The following is a 23097-nucleotide window of genomic DNA, read 5'->3' on the forward strand; positions in this document are numbered from 1 at the left end:
CATTTTTATGGAAAGGGTTAAATATATCTTAAGAAGTTGATCATATAATAAATACATGTAAATTGTACATCAGTCTCATTCTGCCCTGTCCACAACTGCATCTAAACCTTGACAGCCTCAGTCACCTCTTTCCTTCACTTTTTTTGTCATGTTTTTTTTACTACTCTAATGCACCTGTCATAAATAAATTTGTTTTGGGACTTTGCGAGATGATATGATTCATTGGAGGACAGAAAACACAAAGCAAACTAAAAGTAAACTTGGTCACTCAACGCAGTGTTGTGTGTATGCAGCCTGCGGCGTCTTGGCGGGGAGCATTTCTTTATTTTTCAGAATAAGAACGAGTAAAGTAATATAAACATGATAGCCGAGTTGAGTGCTTATTTACATTTTGTACGTTAATTATGACAACTTTATTAGCCGTTTTAGCGTTCACTTGCCTGAGGTATAACGTCTCTTGTTCTAACATACTGTACCTGCTCTCACGCAGGTGCGTTCTCAGGTACCGAAGCAGTACATTTATACTATCGTACCTGTAAAAGTAGTGAGTTCGTTACCTAGCCCTACTGGGAGTCAATTACGTCAGAATATTCATATTTGACTGAACTACTTTTTATAGAGTAAATATTCTAGTATTATTTTGGTTTATGGAGTGTCCAACAAGAAGTTTACGTGCATAAAAGGTATAAATAATTATTATATTATATTATTATAATTATTATTATAATAGGCAGTAATTCCCACTTTACTTCTTGACGGACTCTCAAATGATTCATTCTGTGAATCATCCGTCTAATCCCCTCCTTTCCGCCAGCCTACTCTGATGTGATTGGTCAGATGGTCTAGTCTTCTGGGATTGGTCTACCACGACTGAGGATTTAGGGGAGAACAATGAAGTTTTCGCGGGCAGTCCTAGCAAAAGGTAGGCGGGGACTATATTGACGTAAATCCGCGGCGGTTCACTAATCGTTTGCATGATTTAGAGTCGACAAATTTTTTCCAAGCCAATAACTTTGTTATTCATTCACCTTCGGCTTTACAACTTGGCAGACTGCTTACATTCACACACGGCAACATTACACACTGCATGAAATGTAATTTACAAGATGTGGTAATGTGAACTTTTTAAAGCAAAACCGCAAGAAAAAGATGTTAGTAACAGGTAAATCAGGATGCATGTAAGAGCCAAGAAATACACCTTTGATCACAATGTTATTATAGCAGGAACATCAAGCCATGTCTTATCTAAAGTCTCAACAAATCAATATTCAATTACAGCAGATTATCTGTATAGATTTGATCTTGTATAAATGAGGTCACTGCACAGGTTTCACCAGCTCAATAACCGGCCTGTTACCTCAAATTACGCACAAATCTGTTGAATCTAAGGGATGCAATCTTGGGTACCAAAACCATTTCATAGCAATTCAAAACTAGTTTAAGAGATGGCAAATTTAAATGAAATCATCTGATCTTATGCATATGTTTTGGCATGCTTTCGCGTCAGTGACCACAGGTCTATGGGTGGGGCTTCATTATTAATTTCTGTCCAATAATCATATGATTTTGGAACAGTAGGTTAAATTGATGTTGGCCACCCCCCAACTCGTCCCATTGGTGGAGTCAAGTTGCGAATGGAAGTTTTCATTGCAGGGTTAACTCTTGATAAGATAAACCACATACAAATGGCTTACATATTCTTAAATATCATACCTAAAGAGACACAAGAATGTATGTTAAAAGAAATCACGCACTAAACAAAATAAAAGCTCTCTGGCGGAGTCAATGGTCCTACACTTTACTCAGGAAAACAGACAAAACAACTTTCTTCAACCAATGCAAGAAAACCACTATAAAAACAGAGCATAACCTCAACTTCTGTAAAATAAACTAATTGTAATTTTCTCCACAACAAGAGAACCTCAAAATTTGCCTAAGATCCCATTAAAGAAAAGCCTCCGATTCTGAGCGCACATAATGACAGGGCGAGAGAGAGAGAGAGAGAGAGCGAGAGCGCAAAGAGTGTCTTGGTCTGGCTGTTCAGTCGACTATTAATCCATGTGGCGAGTGGAACCAGCCTCCGTCTTTTCACTTCAAACGCCTGATGAATTAGATCCCTCTTTGAAGTTTTCTTTTTTGTTTTTTCCTTTTGTTTATTTTTCGCCTGTTTTTTTAGTATGGTTAATTCGCTGCCTTTCCATTCTTTCTCCCCATTCATTTGGCTCTCAAAAAAGTCAATGTCCTTAATTTATGAACCAATTAACATCAGACTGGGAAGGGTGAGAGGGGGCTTACTGCAGCCATGTGAAACACAAATGGCTTCTCAGGTCTTTATGGGAGTTCAGCATCTGTCCCCTCACAATACAACTTTTATCCTGAGAGACGGCACTTTCACTTGCTTTGGTTTCCGCTCCTATTTGCAACAGTAACTTTGGACTCGGAACAAAAAGACTTGAACAGAAGTTACCACGCTAATGCCATTTAAGTTTATGGACAATTCGACTGTAACAAAAAGAAAATAAGTGAAAAGAAACGTTTAGAGAACTTGTTAGATTAGGGGATGGATGCCCATCACATCGACCGGAATAATTCAAGCAATCCCGCTTGTTACAATAAAAGTGTTTTTTGGTGAATTTAGAACCATAGTTTTACTACAAATATCACGATTCAACAATTCATTTGTGATTTATCGCATCCAGCATAACATTTCATGTTTAGGAATATACATCTGTGTACTGTGCATTTTTATTTAGCATTTATAAACACATACATGCATGCATTCAGTGTTAAATCGTACATGTAATATTTAATTTATATATTAAATTAAAGCTTATTAATTATAAATGTATATATTAAATTAAACACACGCAGTTGTTGCCAATCTCATATTAATCTTGAGTACATATAGATTTGTATTGCATAATTCGAATCTTTGAAAAATAATTTAGTTTGATCACATTTATAGAAGATAGATACAGCCGTATGATTATTTCCTGGGGGGGTGTGGAGGGAGGAACTAAATCACGAGCACACAATACATCATAGCAATACATTATCCCTGCTTAACTATTGATTCACTATAAGTTCATATTGATTACATTATGCAAGTTGCGGGCTATTTCTTTCGCCTTGCTGTGGGTGTGCTTTTCCAGCAGAATTGTCCAATAAGGGACTAAGAAAAAAACTTTCCGAAAGCTATATGAACGCTGGGGGGGTGATACGTCCAACTCGTTTTTTTTTACAAGTTGACCATGTCAAGCATGAAAAGACGTGCTGTGCTGTCTTGTTAGACAGCATGTCAGAATGCATATAACACCGTTGCATGGCCCCTATAAACTACACATAAACATTGATCCATTTTTATGTTTGATTTTTATTTATTTATAGAAGGTATGAATTGATGTCACTTTCTCATGTGAACACTCAGGGACACGCCCATTGAGTGGCAAAACAAAATGGCTGCTTTTAATAGAAGAAATAAGGAAACGGGACTTAAACACACAACTATTTTATCAAATTAAAAGCAGTTGGACTTAATGGTGATCCTTACGACTTACCAGGAACCAGGTGTCCTTGGCTTCACTTAAGTAATGCGTGGAATTGCGTTTCCTGATTTCAACGATGGGGGACATACACAAACCTTTAAGTGAAACATTTTCTACTCAAGCAAAACACAGTATTCAGTGCAACATATGGAAATTTACAAGATTTACTTCTTCGTTATGTTTATGGTGTTAACACAATGTTCATCTTTAAAGTGGAGTGCCATGTCATGCATTCTGACTTCTTTACACTGTTAAACGTACTGGCTTCTCAAGCTTAACATGGTCAACTTGTCAAAAAACGAGTTGAACATATGACGTAGTATTTCTGTGCTCGATTCACTCCGCCAGGGTTTTGACAGGTATGGGCAGTCTGATTGGACCCGCCTCTGTGCAAAAAATTACTTGTAGAATATACTTAATAAAATCTTCGTAACAATTTGCACAAATATATACAAAGTACAATTTTTGAGTAAAAAATTGTGCTTACACAGAGGAAGATATTTGGAAGAATGTCAGTGACCAGACAGATCTCAGCATCCATTGACTCCCAAAGTGTTTATTTTTGCAGTAAATAGGGGATGGGATCTGTTTGGTTATTGACACTCTTCCAAATATCTTCCTTTGTGTTTAGCAGAACAAAGAAATGTATACAGGCCTGGAACAATCTGAGGTTAAGTAAATAATTCTTGGGTGAAGTATCCCTTTAAATGGCTCAAGTGCATGTCAATTATGGTATTTATTCAACTACTAACATGCACTTCAAATGCAGTTACACAACTTTCACTAACTTCCTAAGACAAAGCCCTATTGATTGTGAAATAGCTGGGCTTTATCTTAAAACGGCGAGCATCTCCACGAACATCATTGTCTCAATCAACAACTTGTCTGTTCTTGTTTGTGAGACAGAAAAAACGGATCATGTGTTTAATACGACTATCTGCGCACATTCACATGTGCACACTTCACCACACCTCCAGAAAATGGCCATATCAAATACTTGGAAATGAGGAAACCGCGAGCGGACCGGCGATATGCAAAACATGAAATGTGCTCAAATTAAACCCACTCCTCGAGATCCCAGCGCAGGCATTGTTCTGCATATCCGACCAGATGTGCGCCGAGATCTGGGCTGAAACAGTTTACTTGAAAGGCACAGAAAGGCTGGGAGGGTACAGCCCATGTGCGTCTAACCTGGACCAAATGTATGCAAACCATCTTGTTTACAGGAACCTCCACATGCTGCTCTGCTTAACACTTCACAGGCTTGTTATAGACTCCAGTCTCTTCTCTTCAGTACTCTACTAAATCAGACGTAACATCAATGAAGTCCAGCGCCCCAGAAACGGAGAGGTTCAAGGGGTCTGTCTCGGTCCGTCTCCATTCCTGCCATTGTTTCCGTCTCCTCTTTACATAACCAACGTAATAACAAGAATGAAACATAAGACGAATGCCACGGTCAGTAAGATGAATCAAAGGGTTAGACCACTGAAAATGGATCGCGTCTCGGGCGACCACTTGCCTTCTCTTAATCGACCGCAATCGATAATCTTTTATGTTTCATGAAGTGTTCCATATAGCGGAATAAGACAGATGCACCGCTGGGTCTCAGCGTGAAGGAGCTTCAAAGTGTTATTGCTCCAGCAGTAAAAGAGATGGATGACATTACAGCTGAGAGTGCTATAAACTGACATGCCATCAATAACCATGTTTGTGTAACGTGACTAAATATATTTAGCACTGAAAGAAGTGGTTTCATCAAATGGTTTGAAGGTTTTAGTAAGCTTTTTTATTGTTTTTAGCCAGAGAAAGGGAATGTGATCAAGACATGCTGCAGGCCAAACTTGAGGCATAACTATTCATTTGCAATCAATGGTGGCCAAGAACTGTTTGGTTAGACCCATTCTTCCAAATATATTTCTCTCTGTTCATCGAAACAGAGAAATTTATACAGATGCAACAACTCGAGGATAAGTAAATGATGACAGAATTAAAAAATTTGGCCGAACTGTCCATTTAACTTTCATGACTTTCACTGTAATACGCAATTTATGGATCATGATTTTCAAAAAATAATTTGACTCCGAACAATTTGTAAAAAGGGTTACTAATAAGATCATTTAAAAACATTTTGCTGAACAATTATCATATTACAATGTAGCAATGAACATTGTAACATTTTACACTATTAAAAAGGATGCGTCACCATGAAACGGAAGTTGCGATTGTCTTCTTGTCAGGATCATGATGAATATCTAAATAAAACAGCTTCGAAAACGTGTGGTAAATGTAGGGCGGGACTTAATTTTGCCTTTCCTTAATTGATTGGATTGTTGTAAATTGGGCGTTGCCAACTAAATGAATGCAGATTTGAATGCCACTTTGTTGCAGGGAACTAGATTACAAGTGCAAATTAATATAAAAAATAGTGATGTATGTGCACGGATACAACATTTATAATAAATACTGTGTGAAATAATTTGAATAGTCATTTTTAATTTCAATGTGACTTTGACACATTGTTTTTTCAACACAATACGAGTAATTTTGTTTTAAAAAAATAAGGGTCAACTCAAGGTTGAGTTAAAAGTGACAAAATGTGTTGTCCATAAAGGAATAGTGCGCCCAGAAATGTAAATTCTGCCATGAATTACTCACCCTCAAATTGTTCCAGACTTGTATAAATGTCTTTGTTCAGATATTCAGAAAGATATTTTGAAGAATGTTAGCAACTGACATTTCTGGGGTACGATGACAGAATTTTCATTTTTGGGTGAACTATCCCTTTAACTAGATACTGATATGTGTTCAGATGGGAACAGATTGTGTTGTTTTTAACACAACAGTTTTAATAGTGTAAAGTGATAAATATATATCTACTTTAAAACTTGTAAAACCTTGTGAATTTAATGGTTTCTATGACTGTCAAAATGCTGATCCGCCCTTAGCATGTACTGTTCAGCATAAACTCTCACTAAATCTAAATAACCTCCGAAAACTCTTTAAACTGCATACTTTTAAAAATAAAGGTGCTTAAATAGTTCTTCACAGAGATGCCATAGAAGAGCCATTTTTGGCTCCGCAAAGAACCATTCAGTCAAAGGTTCTTTAATTGTCTCTTTCCTATTGTTTAAAATCTGAAGAACCTTTTTCCCCTTTTTTCTATGCAAACCGCACTTAAAAGCCTTTTAAAATGAGTGTTCCTAAGAACATTGTTTGCACTGAGGAAGAGCAGTCCCGTATGGAAGAAAACATGACTGAAAACATGTCTGTCTGCGCCAAAATATGCTGCAAACAACTTTAATATTCCTCCATCAAAAGCCCCTTATAACTGCTTTAAGAAAAACGAAACAACCCACAACAAAGTTGTTTTTATTCTAAACTGTTTGATATTTCACAATGCTTTTATATTACTACTTGTTAATGTACTAGAATAATTTCCGCCCTCCGTCTTTCACCAAACCGTGATATTTCTGCACTCCATATTGACTGCGCTGAAGCCTCTTGTTCGTTTTTACGAGGTTCTGCAAACTAAGAGAGCCGGAATGCCCTTCTATCAGTGACAACATTTCTCATTCGGATGAGAAAATGCTCAGATATTTCTTGACTCACATTTTCCCCCTACATCCGACGGACCGGCGTCCTGTCACATGTGCAGGCAGACACGAGGGCGTCAATACTGAGCAGGGAAGGTAGAATCACCGACCACCACCAGAATGAAAATAGCCTCCAGGTGTGCGCACCATCAAAGGCCTAGGGATTCAAAAGTTGATCTATTATTTCCGTGGCAGGGCTTACCTGAAAAATGACCAACAGATGTGTCCTGCTTAAAGAGCACTAGCTTATATGTGGGTCTATTATATATGACTGACGTACGCTGCAAACGCTCGGTTGATATTACAAAGTTATGTATTTGGAGAGGGTGAGATAAAAATTACACACATAAAAACACATATTTTGAAGTACTTTGGGAACAAAAGAACATTACACCTCATTGACTTCCATTGTTTGGACAAACTTTTGACTTTTCTCCAAATGCCTTTTGTGTCCTGAAGAAGAAAGTGATATAGAGGTTTTGAATGACATGAGGGGGAACAAATTATGACAAAATTTGTGTTTTTGGATGAACTATCCTTTTAACTACCTTAGTAACCAGTTTTGATTTTGGGTTGGAATAACCATCACGATCTAAGCGTAGTTTAAAAATCACCTGCACACAAATAAAACCCATATTTCTCATTTTGCAGCTTTTTAAAAGCCAGAGAGTGCATCCAAAAAGTCTTTTCTTATCCATGGTTATGTAATTTCATGCATCATACTTCATTTCATGACGATAGGTGTTTTTCCGTCCCAGCAGATGTTTTTGCTGTCCAAATGCTAATGTTACCGTGAGTATAATGAGCTTGATCTGGACGCAAGTGTGAGGGAAAAGAAACTCGACTGATGACAGCTGCTCTATAAAAGTAAATCTATCCTCATGCCCGTTCTGTGAGAAAGCCTTCAATCCCCACCATCTAACTCATGTTTCCTGCTGTGCCCTCAACACATTCACTCAGCAGGAATGTGCGGTCATCGTCTGAAGCGTGAAAGCGGTTGTTTAACGCTGGATTTTGGTCCTCATGGACTGGACATGATACCGGAGAGCCTGTGAGAATGTGTGTGTAGGAGAGGTGGAAAGATCTCGTTCATATCTCCTTGCTTCTGCCAGCATATCCTCCACCTAAACAATCTCCAAATCTGCTTTAAACAACTCGACTAATAACCCGCCAAAACATATGCTGTTCCCATTAAAGGGATAGTTCACCCAAAGATGGACATTCTGTCACAAATTATTCATCCTGATGTTGTTCCAAACCTCTCTACATTTCTTTCAAGATATTTGGAAGAATGTTAGCAACTGAGATTTCTGGGGCACCATTGACTACCATAGTAGAATTTCTTTTGTTATTCTGTTGAACACAAAAATATATCTTGAAGAATTTTAGGAAAACAGTTCTGGGGCACCTTTGACTACAATTAAAAAAGATCTACTATGGTAGTTAATGGTGCCCCAGAAATCTCAGGTGCTAACATTTTGTCAAATCTTTCTTTGTGTTTAACAGAACAAAAAAAATATACAGGTTCGGAACAACTCAGGGTTGAGCAGTTCATGACATTTTTGGGTGAACTATTCCTTAAAAGGGGTCATATCACAAGGAATATAATGTCTAAAATGCTGTTATAAACAATAGTTCCTATGTGCTATGCTTTAGAAAATAAGTTTTTGGGAGTCCTGCTAACATGGTAAAGGAAATAACTGAAGATATTTTGAGAAATGTCTCCGTTGTTGCATGTCCATACAATGAAAATCAATGTTTTTCAAAATCTCTTTTGTGTTCTGCAGAAAAAAGAGAGTCATACAAGTTTGGAACCACATGAGGGTGAGTAAATGTTGGAAGAATTTGCATTTCTTTTGCGTGAACTATCCCTTAAGCTAACCTGGTTAAAACAATTCTAAACCTCCGCTCAATATCCAACTGCAAGAAAACGCATCCGAGAAGTGTAATTCTATCTCACCTGACCACGTGAGAAACAAGGTCAAGATAAGCTTCTGTCTGGTATCAATCCAGTCTTCCATGATAAAAGTTGGCAGCAATAACAGAGGTTTGCTGGAGGACACTGTTTCTCTCAGGACACTGGAGAAAGAGCAGCCTCTAAGTTCCATATTTATTATTTAGGTCTCTCTCACTATGATTAATTTACAGGCCGCAGGTTTACTTGGAAATAAGAGCGAACACAAAATCATATTCCCAGAATCTTGTCATGCGTGTTGAGGTTACACGATCTAAGGTTACGACTTACATAACTAGTGTAATTATACTGTACTGTGAAAACCTACACGGTCTGGTAGAACAGCACTTCAAACGGCCTATTGTTACAGACCCTTCTGTACAATCGCTCAGTATTTGTAACAGTATCGTCCGCAAGCCTGCAGTTAAGGAATTAATTCTTTACACTTTTATGCACGTTCTTCATCCGCTTCAGCCAGATATACTTGAGACTCTTTCCTCGCTGCCTTGAAAATGATCATCATCCATTGAAATACAAACATAATAGTACCATTTAAATCAATTAACTTTCTTAAAGGTGCAGTGAGCGATTTCTGAGAAACTCTGTTAAAACGTACTTTTGACACGTTTGTGAATTTACATCGGTCTGTTACTGCGGGGACATTTCCATGCTGCTAAACATGGCGCACGCCATGAAACGTGATTGGCTGCTTTACCTGTCAGTCATTTGGCCTCTTGCGAGGTCCTTGGCCAAAGACCAGGGTTTTTCCTTTCATAGAGAAATTGGAGGCGGCCGCCTCCGTCAAATGTCGTGCCGCCTCAGGCTCTTGCCAAAAATGATGTGGGGAGTCTTCACAAGAAATGCTGCGTGCATTTGACAGACTGTCATTTGTAACTGCAGTTGTGACATTACACAACAATGGAGGCGCTGTTTTGTTATCAGCACACTGAGCCGCTAAAAAATGTGCAGTACAAGAGCCAGACTGTATTTCACGGATGTTTGTTTTGCATCAAAGTACGTTTAATTTCGTTATTTTCATAAATTAACATGAAAAACATAATTTTAATATCTTTAGATGTGCAGTTGGACCGTTGAATCAGCGTATAATGTACACAGCGAGTTCGCCAGTATGAACGTACATTGTATTCAGAACGACAGTCACTAATGAATCATTGAATTATTCAAAGTGAACGACAGAGAATGCAAGATGTGATGAGCTTTGCTCATTAAGTAAGACTGGTTGATTTAGTTGCCTATTGTGGGCTGAAAAGTTAGTAGAAAATGATAAAAAAGCATTATTCGATAAAAAAAGAATATATATTTGGTTGAATAAAAGTAATGTTTTATACAACATAATAATTGTCTTTTTTATCCTACTTCATAAGAACTTTTAATATGTCAAACTCAAAGTCATTTTGGTTAAGCCACTTAAAGGTTACGGTAGGCCTACGTGTGTGTGTGTGTACAAGATCAGGATGGCTCCACCTCCGCCTCATGTTGAACCAGGAAAAACCCTGAAGACAGTGGTTAAGCCTCCAGACCTACGCGAAACTACTCCAGATGTGGCACGACCCAACAGTCAATGACACCCATTAAAACCCATTACATTCTTAGATTTTGTCCACAATGGATTCAACATAACGTAACACGAAAAACCGATTCAATTGGTTGGTTAAATTGGTTGTCATGTCGCATCGCACCGGTCGTGGGTAGGGCATTCAACGATTAATCGCGATTAATCGCATCCGGAATAAAAGTTTATTAGTATATATAAACAATCATTTGTCACTTGTCATAAAATATTAATTTGAGACTCTGCTTTATGTTAACAAAAACTTTTATTCTAAATGCGATTAATCGTGATTAATCTTTTGACAGACCTAGTAGACATGGAATATAGTTTGCTGGTACAAGCCTTCGCTCCTTTGTATGTGATGTCAGGCACAACAAGCGGATTGCTGATTGGCTACATAATGCGGATTGGTAATTTTGTTCTACTAGTTACAACCCTGGCAATGTGCAATAAACAATATTTCTTCTTTAAAAACTCCTGTTGTTCGAAAAATAATTTGCACCATCGGTTGAGATGATGTTTACAACAGACCTGTTACTCAACCTTTAAATAAGTTCCTTACAGACTGAGAAAAGAGGACACTTACTGTCCATACACAAAATATAAGCACATCTGTTTCCTCACCTTCGAGATGTCCTGTCCGTCAATGAGTATGCATCCACTCTGTATGTCATAAAACCGGAAAAGTAGACGGGTGATGGTACTTTTTCCTGATCCGGACGGGCCAACCTGTGAAACAATGCATTTAACAGCTCATTTAAAGACTTTATTACAGAACTTTCACTGTTTTATTACTTTATTTTCTCATCCTACCAGTGCTACCGTCTGCCCGGGCATCACTGAAAAGGACACATCACTGAGAATATCCTTTCTATAGACACAAATTAAACACATTTTAAATATATACAAAGATCAATGTTATGAAAAACATGTTTGACATTAAATGTTCATTCCCAGATACGGCTTAATACAGTATATTCCAGTATTTCCTACACAACAGTACAATCCAAAAAAATCTGAGTTTGCAGTGAGCAACAGTCTGAACTGAACTACAAAATAACAAGGCACCTTTCTGTTTAGTATAGTTAAAAATAAACTAGGCGTAACAAGTACAGTACTGTGATGAGTGTTGTATTAAGTCACAAAAAAAAGAGACGTTTTCCGTCTGAGGAAACTATTACTGAATGAATTCATTGAATTCATTAGAACCACTAACATGTGACTCAATGAAGTCTTTGCTCATAGTCATGTCTGACTCAAGCTAGAACGGTTTTGTATTCTTCAGGTTGGAGAAATTGAACAGTATGACAACATGATTATATGATTATTATGATTAAATTTTCCAAGAAATGATTATTGAATTGCATTTATTAGTTTTATTAACTTTTAAATTATTAGAGATGCACCAATGTATCCGACGCCAACATTTTATCCATCACTCTAGATATATATATATACAGCCGCAGAAAAAAATAAGATACCATTTCAGAGACCCTTGTTCTGATTTTGAATTTTGTGTTAAGGTAAAATAATAATTTTTGCTTAATTCTGTGACCTTCTAAAATTTTTACCTAATTTGAAATAAAAATTGCAGAAAAGATGCTCTGTATGTTTTCAGACCCTTAATACTGCCAAGAAAACAAGTTCTTATCCACTTTTTAGCATTATAACCATAATATTTCAAAACGTATTTAGGGAAATTAAAAAAAATAATAATGTAGTAACTTTTTACACAGTTGTTATTATTTAGTTTTATATTTAAGTTATATATTGGCTATGAAATGATCTGACACAAACACAACCTGTCACTCTTCACAGTCCTCCTTTATTGCCCTTTTTACAAAAAGCTGTTATTTTGCCACTTGCGTTCTTTATTTTTACCACATTTTAATAAATCAGCTAGCTCAAAACTCAAAAGTAACTCAGAACTTAATTATTCTACATATTTCTTTAATACAAATTTCATAAATAAACTTTAAATGCTAAATTTTACCAACCACTCTTGTTAAATGGTCTAAGCACGCTTGTGTTCTGATGTGTTTTGAGAGACTGATTTGATGGGTTCAGTGAGTCTCGTGAGTTCATTGTTTGACATTAGAGTTGTTTCAACAAAATGAATCTGTTCAAATGAGTCAAAACGTCACGAATCAGACATTAGCGGACATTGACTTGCTGTTTGTTGTTCACAGCAGTTAAGACATTGCAAAGATAGAAGTTAAAACGGAAAACACTTCACTGGATAGGATTTTTCCTTTATGTCAGCTGCATATGCGGAACACTTATATAGATGGAAAAAATTGGCAAACAATTCTATCGCGCATACCTGTAAATTGTTAGTGAATACGTTACTACTTCTAATACTCTATTATTAAATATGTTACCAAAATGATATATTTTGTTAAGATATGTGATGATGGGGTTATAGAATGGATGTAAGGGTTGGATAAGCCTCCAAAGCTGTTTCTGTCACGCCCCTTTCTTGAGGAGACACTGCTAGAGTAGTGAACCCTCTGTGATGACCTAAACTATTATAAAAAATAATATTAAAAAATATTCGATTTAAAAGTCGATTTTCCCTATTCGATATGTATATTTGACTTCCTGGATCGATGCGGACTCTATCCACGTGACATTTCCAAGTCTCATGACAGTAAATCTAGATCAAGGAGCAGTCGCAGTACTGTCATGTCATTCGCTGTCTGTGCATGTTGCAACCCGCACGCATGCTTACGTGGGGGCCCTTCAGCACTGACAGTACATTAGTAAATCAATGAGAGATCAATCATATCATCTTTATAAACGGGTGCTTTGTTTTTTGCTCTCTTTCCGCCATCTGGGGGGTTGTTCACCAGCAGTCTCGTAAAGCGTTACACCAAACCTCAATAGAAGATGAGGACTGTACTGACTGTACGTCACAAGACAAACTATATATATTATCAGTAATGTCATCCCGCATTGTCATCAGCAAAACTCACCCAGGAGTGTAACTGAAGCACACATTCTTGAAATCGATTCTCCCCTCTGTGAACAACAGGTCTCCTGCATTCACATTGTCCTTTACCTGTCGAACAGGTGTATGTTGAGGTTAGAATGAGATCGAAGTATCTCGCTAGAACGGGTGCGCAGCATATTAGACAAACGTGAAGAATGTATTAAAATGAAAATCATGACAAAAATGTTAAGGTCTCTTTCTCATCAGTTTGCATATTAGCTGTGCAGCTTTCCGAATAACAAAGAAAAGTTAAGATCAAATAAAGGTTTTAGAACTGTTATTAGCATATGAATCAAATCGAAAGAAACTGGGAGTGTCAGCAAACTGGGTTGGTGATTATGGATAAAGTTCCCAAAGGAAGGGGTCACTTGAGCAAGCGCAGACAACCAATGCTAGAAGAACACAACTGTCCCATCCGGCAGGGCTGTAACACGGCCACTCACCTCTTTCTCCTCTGTTAGGAGATCAAACATGCTCTCCATGTCAACAAAAGCGCTTTGTATCATTCTGGGCAACAGTAAGTCAAAGGAGAAACAAACAGAAAAGCCTCGAGTTTAGACAGAAATAAACAACTGAAAATAAATCTTCAAATCCTCCTTTTATAATCTCACCTATAATATGTACCAAACCAGTTGAGCGGAGTGTAGAGCTGGATAATGTAGGTTCCAAAGAGAACATAGTCGCCAACCTATTAAAACAACAACACAATATTAAACGATCATTTCGTTACAATTACAGCACTTCAAATTTGCTAATGGATATTGGGGGCTTATCCGTCCAAAACTCGCCAACATAATGTTGAGGTGATCTCGAGATCTACCTCTTCAATGCAGGTTTATGTTTCATGCCTGTTTTCTTGTTAGACAGGCAACTATCATAAATCTGACGCACAAGAGACACACAAACATGAGCATTCATGTACTTGAAACTTGTCCACTGTAACATAGTATGCACAAAGCAAGGATCCAGCCAGCAACCCCAATCCAATGATCAGATTCTGGGTTTGGTTTAAGAATGCCAGAGAAGCATTGGTCTTCCATTCAGAAACCTGAAAAGAAAAACAATTCAGAATCACCTCAGTCAACTGATTCTGAAGCCTCGGTGTGCTGATAAATTACCTGATACTTCAGAATAGCATCCTCAAAGCGCCTGACTTCAAAACCCTCAGAATTATAGTACTTTACCTGAATGGGGAGACATTTTGTGACATTTAAAAAGTGTTAGCTTTCCTGTAGCTCAGTGGTTAGAGCGTGGGCTAACAACGCCAAAGTCATGGGTTCAATCCATGGGATTGCACATAATTAGAAACAAATGTATAGTATAATGCAATGTGAGTCGCTTTGGATAAAAGCGTCTGCCAAATGCATCAATGTAAATGTTAACAACAATTCAAGGCAAACCTGGTGAAAGCTCGCTGTGCTATTCGGTCACTTACAGTTTCAAAGTTTAGAAGGGAGTCCACTGCTTTTGACTTGGCGTCGTTGTCCTGGGTGTTCATTTCCCGCCTGTATTTGGTCCTCCATTCAGTGATGATGATGGTGAGAGCTGAAAACAAAGTCCAATTCAGCTGGATGTCAAATGTTCCCGACTGTCGGCTTCCGTACTTTATTACCAAGAACTGTAGATAACATGAGTTGACAGCAAAGCATGCTGCATAAAGATGTTAACCAGATCTTAGTTTTCACTTGGTATTTATACACGCTGGAGTGATCTGATCACAGCGTTAAACATAAGAATAAACACTGTGACTCAGATCACATTCAGGCTTAGTCAAGAATGAATTTGATGTGCTCCCTTGTGCACCTTTAAAGCCTAAACACTAATTCATTTTGCATTCCGGACAACAGAGAAGGACTGCATTCTCACCTGTGCCAGAACAAGGGCAGTACATTTTACTGGCTTAACATGGCTTTGTAACTTATTGCAATAGTAAATGACAGAAAGTCATAAATTCAATATTCATGACCCATGAAATTTAATCGTAGGAGGTCACATAAGATGCATACCAGCTGAAAATGGCAGAAAGGGCATCACTGAAACTAAATGTGATCAATCACGCAAACGTATATTATTATGGTTACTATGTAGCCTTATCTCAGCTCTAGTTTATATATTGTGCTGTATGTCCAATAAAGCTTGAATGAGTCCAGCTGCACCAAACGTATCTTCCATAGACCAGGTGTGAGGCCATTAAACCTCTGGAAGAACAGGGCCAGAGGAAACCCTGCTGCGTAGCTATTTGTATCTCGCTTGTGTCATTAATCTACATTATAGCATTCATAAAAACATATTTAAACAGCAATCTGCTACAAAAAAAAAACATGGCAAAAATGTCCTTAGAAAGATAAGAAATTTACTGAGATTGTTTGAAGAGAATGTTAGATGGAGTGTAGCACAGTATATAAACTAGAACAAACTAGACTTCGCATTAATTAAATAAAGAAGAAAAATCTATGCTAGTTGAAAGGGATCGTTTACCCAAAAATGATCGAAAAAAAGTTGTTTCAAATCTGTTTATGTTTGATTATTATGCTGAACACAAAGAAATGTATTTGTAAGAACGTTGGTATCCAAACATTTCTGGGTCACTATTGACTAGCATAGTTGAAAAGAAAATACATTGTAGTCATGATGACCGGAAACGGTTTGGTTTCCCACATTCTTCAAAATGTCTTCTTTTGTGTTCAACAGAACAAAGAAAAATATACTGTTCGATACAACTTGAGGTTAGGGTTAGTAAATGATGATATAATTATCATGTTTGGGGGAACTATCCCTTGCAAAAACAACTCAAATTTAGTCATTTAGGTTAGAAATAAATACAACATATTGATCAAATGCTGTTTGATATACTTTGGCATAGAGTATTTAGACATGCGCAGGAAACGTCAACTTTCTAAATGTCTCATTGACCCATTGTGTTAGAAAAATCCGTATTAAAAACAATACAATCTTTTCTTAACTGAACACATCTCTGTGTCTAGTTAAGGACAACATATTTTATGTTACTTTTACCTCAACCTTGAGTTGTCCTTTTATTTAACACAATCAAAGTGACTCATAATGTGTTAAAGTTCCATAAATCAAATAAGTATTATTCAACATGTTCTTTTTGAGATTGTTATAGGTTTTATAATATATAAGACATGTATATGGTTAAATAATAATGGTGCTGTTTCCCGGACTGACCTTAAAGTGATAGTTCACCCAAAAATGAAAATTCAGTCATCATTTATTTAACCTCTTGTAATTTCATACCTGTATAAATTACTATGTTCTGATGAACAAAGAGAAAGTTATTTAGAAGAATGTTAGTAATTTTCAGTTCTGGGACATCATTGACTACCATAGTAGGAAAAAATAAATTTCAGTCAAAGGTGCCCCAGAACTGTTTGTTTTCCTAGATTCTGCATAATATCTCATTTTGTGTCAACAGAACAAAAAAATACAATATTTTTATTCATACTATGGATTTGGATGATGTCCATGAACTGAAAACACTTAAATACTAATTTAAATGAAAACATCTTACACTGACATCTCTTAAAATATTTCAGTGCCATTGTTTTGTAATGATCTGTTAGGTGCAACTTCTCATCAAATGCCAGTTTGACGTAAAAAGTACGTCAAGTAACCTGGCAGTTTGGTTAAAAAAGAGATGGCAACAAAGATCCGAAAGTTATGAATTGCAGCTTTACGACGTGAATAATCATTGACGAGTCTTATTGTATTGTATTCTACAGACATCCCTAAATGTGATCAAATGTGCGTTTGTGCTTCACTTACTGAGGTAGAGGGCCATGCAAATAAAGACGATGAGGCCGAACCAGGGACTGAAGTACGTCACAAAATAGACGATGGCAATGATGATGTCAACAATAGTGGGTACAATGCTGAACACAATATAGCTGCAACACAAACCAAACATCAATTATCTTACATAGCAACAATAACAACAAAACATAACAACAGCATAGATCTTTGATTGGTTTATTGCAGTCACATTCAGCAATGTGAGATATCACTGAAACAGATCTCCTATAAATTTCACCTTAGCAAGTTGTTGACCGAAGAGGTGCCGCGGTCGATGCTTCGCAGGACGTCTCCCGTGCGGCGGCCCAGGTGCCAGCGTAGAGAGAGAGCGTGCAGGTGAGCGAAAAGTCGGACCTGCACCATGCGGCTGGTGTACTGCTCGACATACGTCCACAGGAAACTGCGCAGATTACTCACGAAACCTGACGTACCTGAGGGGCGGGAGACAGGTGATGGTTTGCAGACGTAAATGTAGCATTTTAAAAACACACTTTGCTTGTACTTACCTACACCTCCACCCTGCAAGAATTTAAGGAGAGAGTAAACACACACCGTGATGGCCAGGGTCCTCCAGCTCTCCATTGCAGACAGCTGGTTCACTGGAAAATTAGGAATGAAAGAACAACTTGTGTGTTTATGTTTCAAAGTTTCTACGGCATATATATGTTTAGTGATTTACCACTGGAGCATGTGTAGCATGTTTGGTAAAATAGAGATTGTAAAATAGAGAGCATGGTGTAAATGATATGTAAATAAAACATTTTTGGTGTGAACTGTCCCTTTATATTGTATCTTCAGGAATCTAAAGAGGTAAAGAAAACACATGAGAACACATATCGCTAGTTTATTTTCCTATTAATGAGTCCAAGATGTGTCTCTTCTCTTAAATTACACAAACACAATAAAACATTCTCATTAATGACTTCAGGACTTTATTACTCCAAAATTTTAACTCTCCCATCTCACGGACTTTTACGTGAATCTGGAACAAAAAAATTAGCCAAAAGGAGACCGCCTGAGCCAGGAGTCAAAGAATAACGTATCTGAAGAGTGAACACATGGGTCTGTTCTGAGAGCTGAGAGATCCTCGATCCGATTCATTTACATTCATGACCGTTTGAAAAGTTGAAGGACTAAGACGAAAGAGAGAGAAATCAAAACAATCAGAGAAAATGCCCAGGGCAAAAGCAAAACCTCTCTTCCTCTTTCTTGAGCTGGGGGCGTCGAAATGGATGGTGAGAGAGCTGATTTTCATCCCTGGCATGGGGCGGACGGAGCTGCGGACAAAAAGGCCCTTGTACCAGCGTGTTAACTCGGCTAAAAGCCTCTAATGCCTCCTAATCGTGACTGGCAGGGTTGGTGACCTCCCCTATTACCCCTCTCAATCTCTCTCTGCCACACAAAAGCTCACTTTTCTCCCAGCCCGGCTTTCATGTCCCTCCAAATGCAAAGCTGTTACTGCTCCGATGATGAAGGACATACACATCGCCAACTTCAGGAAGAGATCAAATAAATGACGTACCCTTGAAGGACTAGGATGACGGGAGAGGGAGCGAATTCATGAATCAAACTCAGAATTTCATAAATACGGTTGCAAGAAACAAAAGAAGGAGAGAACCAGAGAAAGAAGATCGACATGGTCCTGAGCCACGGAAGAGTTTAGCATAGTTGGGTTTTTTCCCACGTCTCTTTTGTAAAAGTCTGATGCTTTTGGGCTTATGTGAACCGGGGGCTTTGACTTTACTGAGAGGTTTAAGGGGCTGCTCACTCATCCAGCTGGCCTGCAAGGGAATGGGAACTCTGAAAAGGGAAAAAGTCTGTGCATATATAAATAGGAGTCAAAGATTTGGCCACACCTACACATCCTTTAGTGTCACTATCTTTAAGTCATCAAGACATATTAAAAATATTTGCTATGCTTTTTAAGCATTATTAATAAGTTCCTATGTATGCTGAACATTTGTTGGTTGCTTCTTCCTCCAACTCACATTTTTAAATATGAATTTCTTTTCAATGGGTATTAAAATGTAATTTAACATTCTTGTATATGTAGAATACACATATCTACAGTATATGGATATATGTATAGAAATCCATATACATAAGCACAAATATTTTCACAGAAAACTAATTATTAGCATCTAAACACATGCCTTAAACACATGGATCAAACACATGGTTGTGATCATGGAAAAATTGTGGTCAGTATGCAGTTTTTAATTTAGAGGGGTCATGTGACCCCTACATGTTTGTTTTAGATGTAATGCGATGTGTATACACGATTTAAGGCTCACAAACCCAGTATTTTCCACATACTGTGCATGTTTGTATCTCTTCTTTGTCCCACCTTTCTGAAAAGTGTTGATTTTTTACAAAGCTCATCGCTCTGAAAAGCGAGGTGTGATTGGCCAGTTAACCAGTGATTGGTCGTATACTGCAAGCGTGTGATGGAAAGTAACGCTGTGTTTAACGTGTTTTTTAAAACACCAAAAGACAAAGATAAACACGTAGTTTGCGCAATATGACCCATTTAAGAGAAAAGATAAGTCCCTGTCGTGCATTTGTCTCTGCATTAGAGGCCTCTTTCTGGGCTCAGATGGGCGCGCTGAGGTGCCATGCGTGTCTCCCAATATTTCCAAGGTCTCTAGTCGGGTAACCAGTACGTATGGGTGAGGCGGTATTGATTCAAAATGGAGAAGGTACCTGGTGCTCTGGCCTCACAAAAATGCCCAAGAATTTCACGTGTGGACAACACATGATCACACCTTAGAAAAGGTGAAATTGATTTTGTTCTGCAAGGTGGAGACTGACATACAGATAATGATGAATGATGTTTAGATTCATTGGAATTCCCGTCCCAACTAAAATCCATACTAATAAAATCCAATGTGATATGCCTCTATTGATGTTAAAACTTTTATACCTGAAAAAGTCTCCTAGAACAAAAGGAATGGGAGGCTTATTCGGGGCAACTTCTCACCTGTATGTGTAGGGCGATATTGCAAACCTTTCTCTATTATTAGATGCATTAAAAAAAAAATACTTTCACACATCATAAATTAACCATTAGCTTTATAAAAATCTCAGCATATTTGCCTATATGTCTGAACAACAATTCTGCAAACAAATTGAATCTATTCCTCCCGATAACCAGTTGAGCAGGAAATGGTTTAATATGCTGACCTCTACCGGTCACATGTAAAAGTCTTCCCGTCTTACTAGTTCTTGTGCTATTAAACGATCATACTGCATTACAGATCTACTGCTCTTGAATGCATTCAATTAATAAGGATAAATAAGTGTCGTGCATCCAGTATTACCTATATTCCTGCTGTAAATAGGAACAAACACATTGATGACACGCTCCAGGCACAAAAGTCCAACACACAGCATCACCAGACCCTGCAGCAGCACACTGCCTCTGGGCCACATGTATGGCACCAGCAGACCCACTTTCCTCCTGAAGTCCTGCCATGCCGACCTGGAGATCACATCCGCTCGTCCCTCTGTTTTATGGTTTTGCTGAGTTTGATATAAAACAGAAAGACAAAATAATGCATTTACAGTTCAAAGTCGTGACAAGAACGACCTGCGTCGTCTCTCGTTTTTAAAAGCGGTTATGCTCACCTCTACAGTCAACACAAATGATGCTCGTTCAGTTTCCAATGCATTTTGTTTCGTGCGTTTTTTATTGTGCTTGCTTGCCATTGTTTGACTTGGAGTGAACTATCGAGCTCGCGAAAATATCACCTGAAAACATTCTGCCATCGGGTATTAGGCAGTCAACAATTTGCATTGCTTTTATTTTGTAGCGCGTGAGTTACGCTCACTGGCAGTGCTAGTAGCTGCGTGCGTGCGTGCATTGAGCTAAAAGGGAACTTTGCATTGGCTTCATTTTCACATGACTGGAAGACCTGTGGTCATGTGCCTCTAATGTTTGTCCCGCGCTGTAAATCAAAAACGCTGACGACGTTTAACGCTGAAAAGGGTGTTTTCCTCCATTGACTGCGTAGTGTTTGAACAACAAAGGTCGCTGGTATTTTTTCTAGGACTTTTCTTTCCTTCGGTTGGCTCACAGCCTGTTCTCAACCAGCTCGCGCACTGAACTCTCAAACATTTTTCGTTTTATTACGGCTCTTTGTATCCTTAAGAGTATCATTTTTTCATAAGAATTAGTAACTACATATTTATTGAATTCCACAAATACTTCTATTTGTTTTTTTAAACACCTCTACCAGTTACAGTTGTAATTGGCTCAACTTTAACATCGCTGAGAAAAGTAACAGGTACCGCGTGAGCTTCTGCGGAGCAATATATTGAAGTTTAAACGTTCAATATGATTATAAACGAGATAAAGTTCATAAGCATGTATATACACCAAAGAATTTCTACTTAAAACAGAAACATTATTTGAGAAATCGACGTCTGTGGCCCTGACCAAGTCCCTGGTTGAAAAGACAATTCTGTGGTTTGCAGCGTCTCCCTGTGGATAAGACACCTAATGCATCTATAAAATGTCAAAATGTTTTAAATTAATGCTTCAGTCCAACTAAGTTGTACAAAAATAAGAACTGTAGAAATTATGTAAACTTATGAAGTTTTATGAGAAATAACACCTCAGGCAGAACGATAGTGTGAAACTTGAAGAAAAGAAAAAAGATTTCAAGAAACAGCCTTAAAATGTAAATATCTGAATGTAAATATGAATCTGCCTAATGCATAAAATGTAAATATCTGGAAACATGCTTTTAGCTCAGCATATGCAACATCATTTTAACTTAGTTACCAATTTTTTTGCTAATATTCATGTTAATACAACAAATAGTTCATAGTTTTGTGGAGCTTACAATATGCTCTAACAGGAGGCCAATACCTTTAATAACCAGTGTCACTGTACAGCTTTTTCTGACCGATTTGACACACAATTGAATTCAGTTAAATTGAAAGCTTAAGTGAAACAAAATGACTATGCTGTGCTATGGTGATGATGGGTGAATATGAAACGATCAACTGGGCCTTATTGGCATAGCTTAATAAAACGTTTTCTAGCTCACAGAGTAATAAGAGTGGCTTTTCTGCCGAATATCATTGTGTGTTTGATTGAAGAAAAATTATATTAGATTAGAGAGACATAGACGGTGAAAGAAAGGTTATTTTGGGGAGGAATAGTTCACCCAAAAATGTAAATTCTGTCATGAATTACTCACCCTCAAGTTGTGTCAAACCTTAATACATTTATTGGTTTGCTGAAACACAAAAGAATAGATATTTGGAAAATATTAGCAACTGAGATTTCTGGGGCATCATTGACTAACGTAGAAGAAAATGATTGTATTATATAACATTTTTGGTTCTGCTGAACACAAAATTAGATTTCTGCAGAATTTAGGAAAACAAACAGTTCACCTTTGACCACCATTTTAATCTTTTCTACAATGATAGTCAATGGTGCCCCAGAAATCGCAGTTGCTAATATTTTTCTAAATATCTTCGTGTTCAACAGAACAATGAAATATATACAGGTTGGGAACAACTTATCCTTATCACACACATGTGCACTCTTCAAAAAGGCCACTCATGTGTTATTCAGAACCGCCAACCCCTTTTATGTTAGTGTAAGGAAAATT

At 37.6% G+C, this 23097-nt stretch overlaps 1 protein-coding gene across 1 annotated transcript in view; it reads right to left on the reverse strand.

The window, feature by feature from the left end:
* Window positions 1–21761, reverse strand: part of abcb6b (ATP-binding cassette, sub-family B (MDR/TAP), member 6b) — a 33424-nt gene extending 11663 nt beyond the window's left edge. The window contains exons 1-13 of the mRNA XM_056755799.1: window positions 21098–21761; window positions 20791–20992; window positions 17977–18069; window positions 17709–17901; window positions 17444–17565; window positions 15093–15202; window positions 14776–14841; window positions 14580–14705; window positions 14269–14345; window positions 14101–14164; window positions 13641–13726; window positions 11479–11536; window positions 11290–11394 (exon numbers count right to left, since the gene is read on the reverse strand). Of these exons, the coding sequence (XP_056611777.1) occupies window positions 11290–11394; window positions 11479–11536; window positions 13641–13726; window positions 14101–14164; window positions 14269–14345; window positions 14580–14705; window positions 14776–14841; window positions 15093–15202; window positions 17444–17565; window positions 17709–17901; window positions 17977–18069; window positions 20791–20992; window positions 21098–21178 (1383 nt within the window). The 5' untranslated portion in view covers window positions 21179–21761. The remainder of the gene's footprint in view (window positions 1–11289; window positions 11395–11478; window positions 11537–13640; window positions 13727–14100; window positions 14165–14268; window positions 14346–14579; window positions 14706–14775; window positions 14842–15092; window positions 15203–17443; window positions 17566–17708; window positions 17902–17976; window positions 18070–20790; window positions 20993–21097) is intronic.
* Window positions 21762–23097: the final 1336 nt, after the last annotated feature.

The sequence above is a fragment of the Triplophysa dalaica genome, chromosome 8 (genome assembly GCF_015846415.1).
Source record: "Triplophysa dalaica isolate WHDGS20190420 chromosome 8, ASM1584641v1, whole genome shotgun sequence".
Taxonomy (NCBI): Eukaryota; Metazoa; Chordata; class Actinopteri; order Cypriniformes; family Nemacheilidae; genus Triplophysa; species Triplophysa dalaica.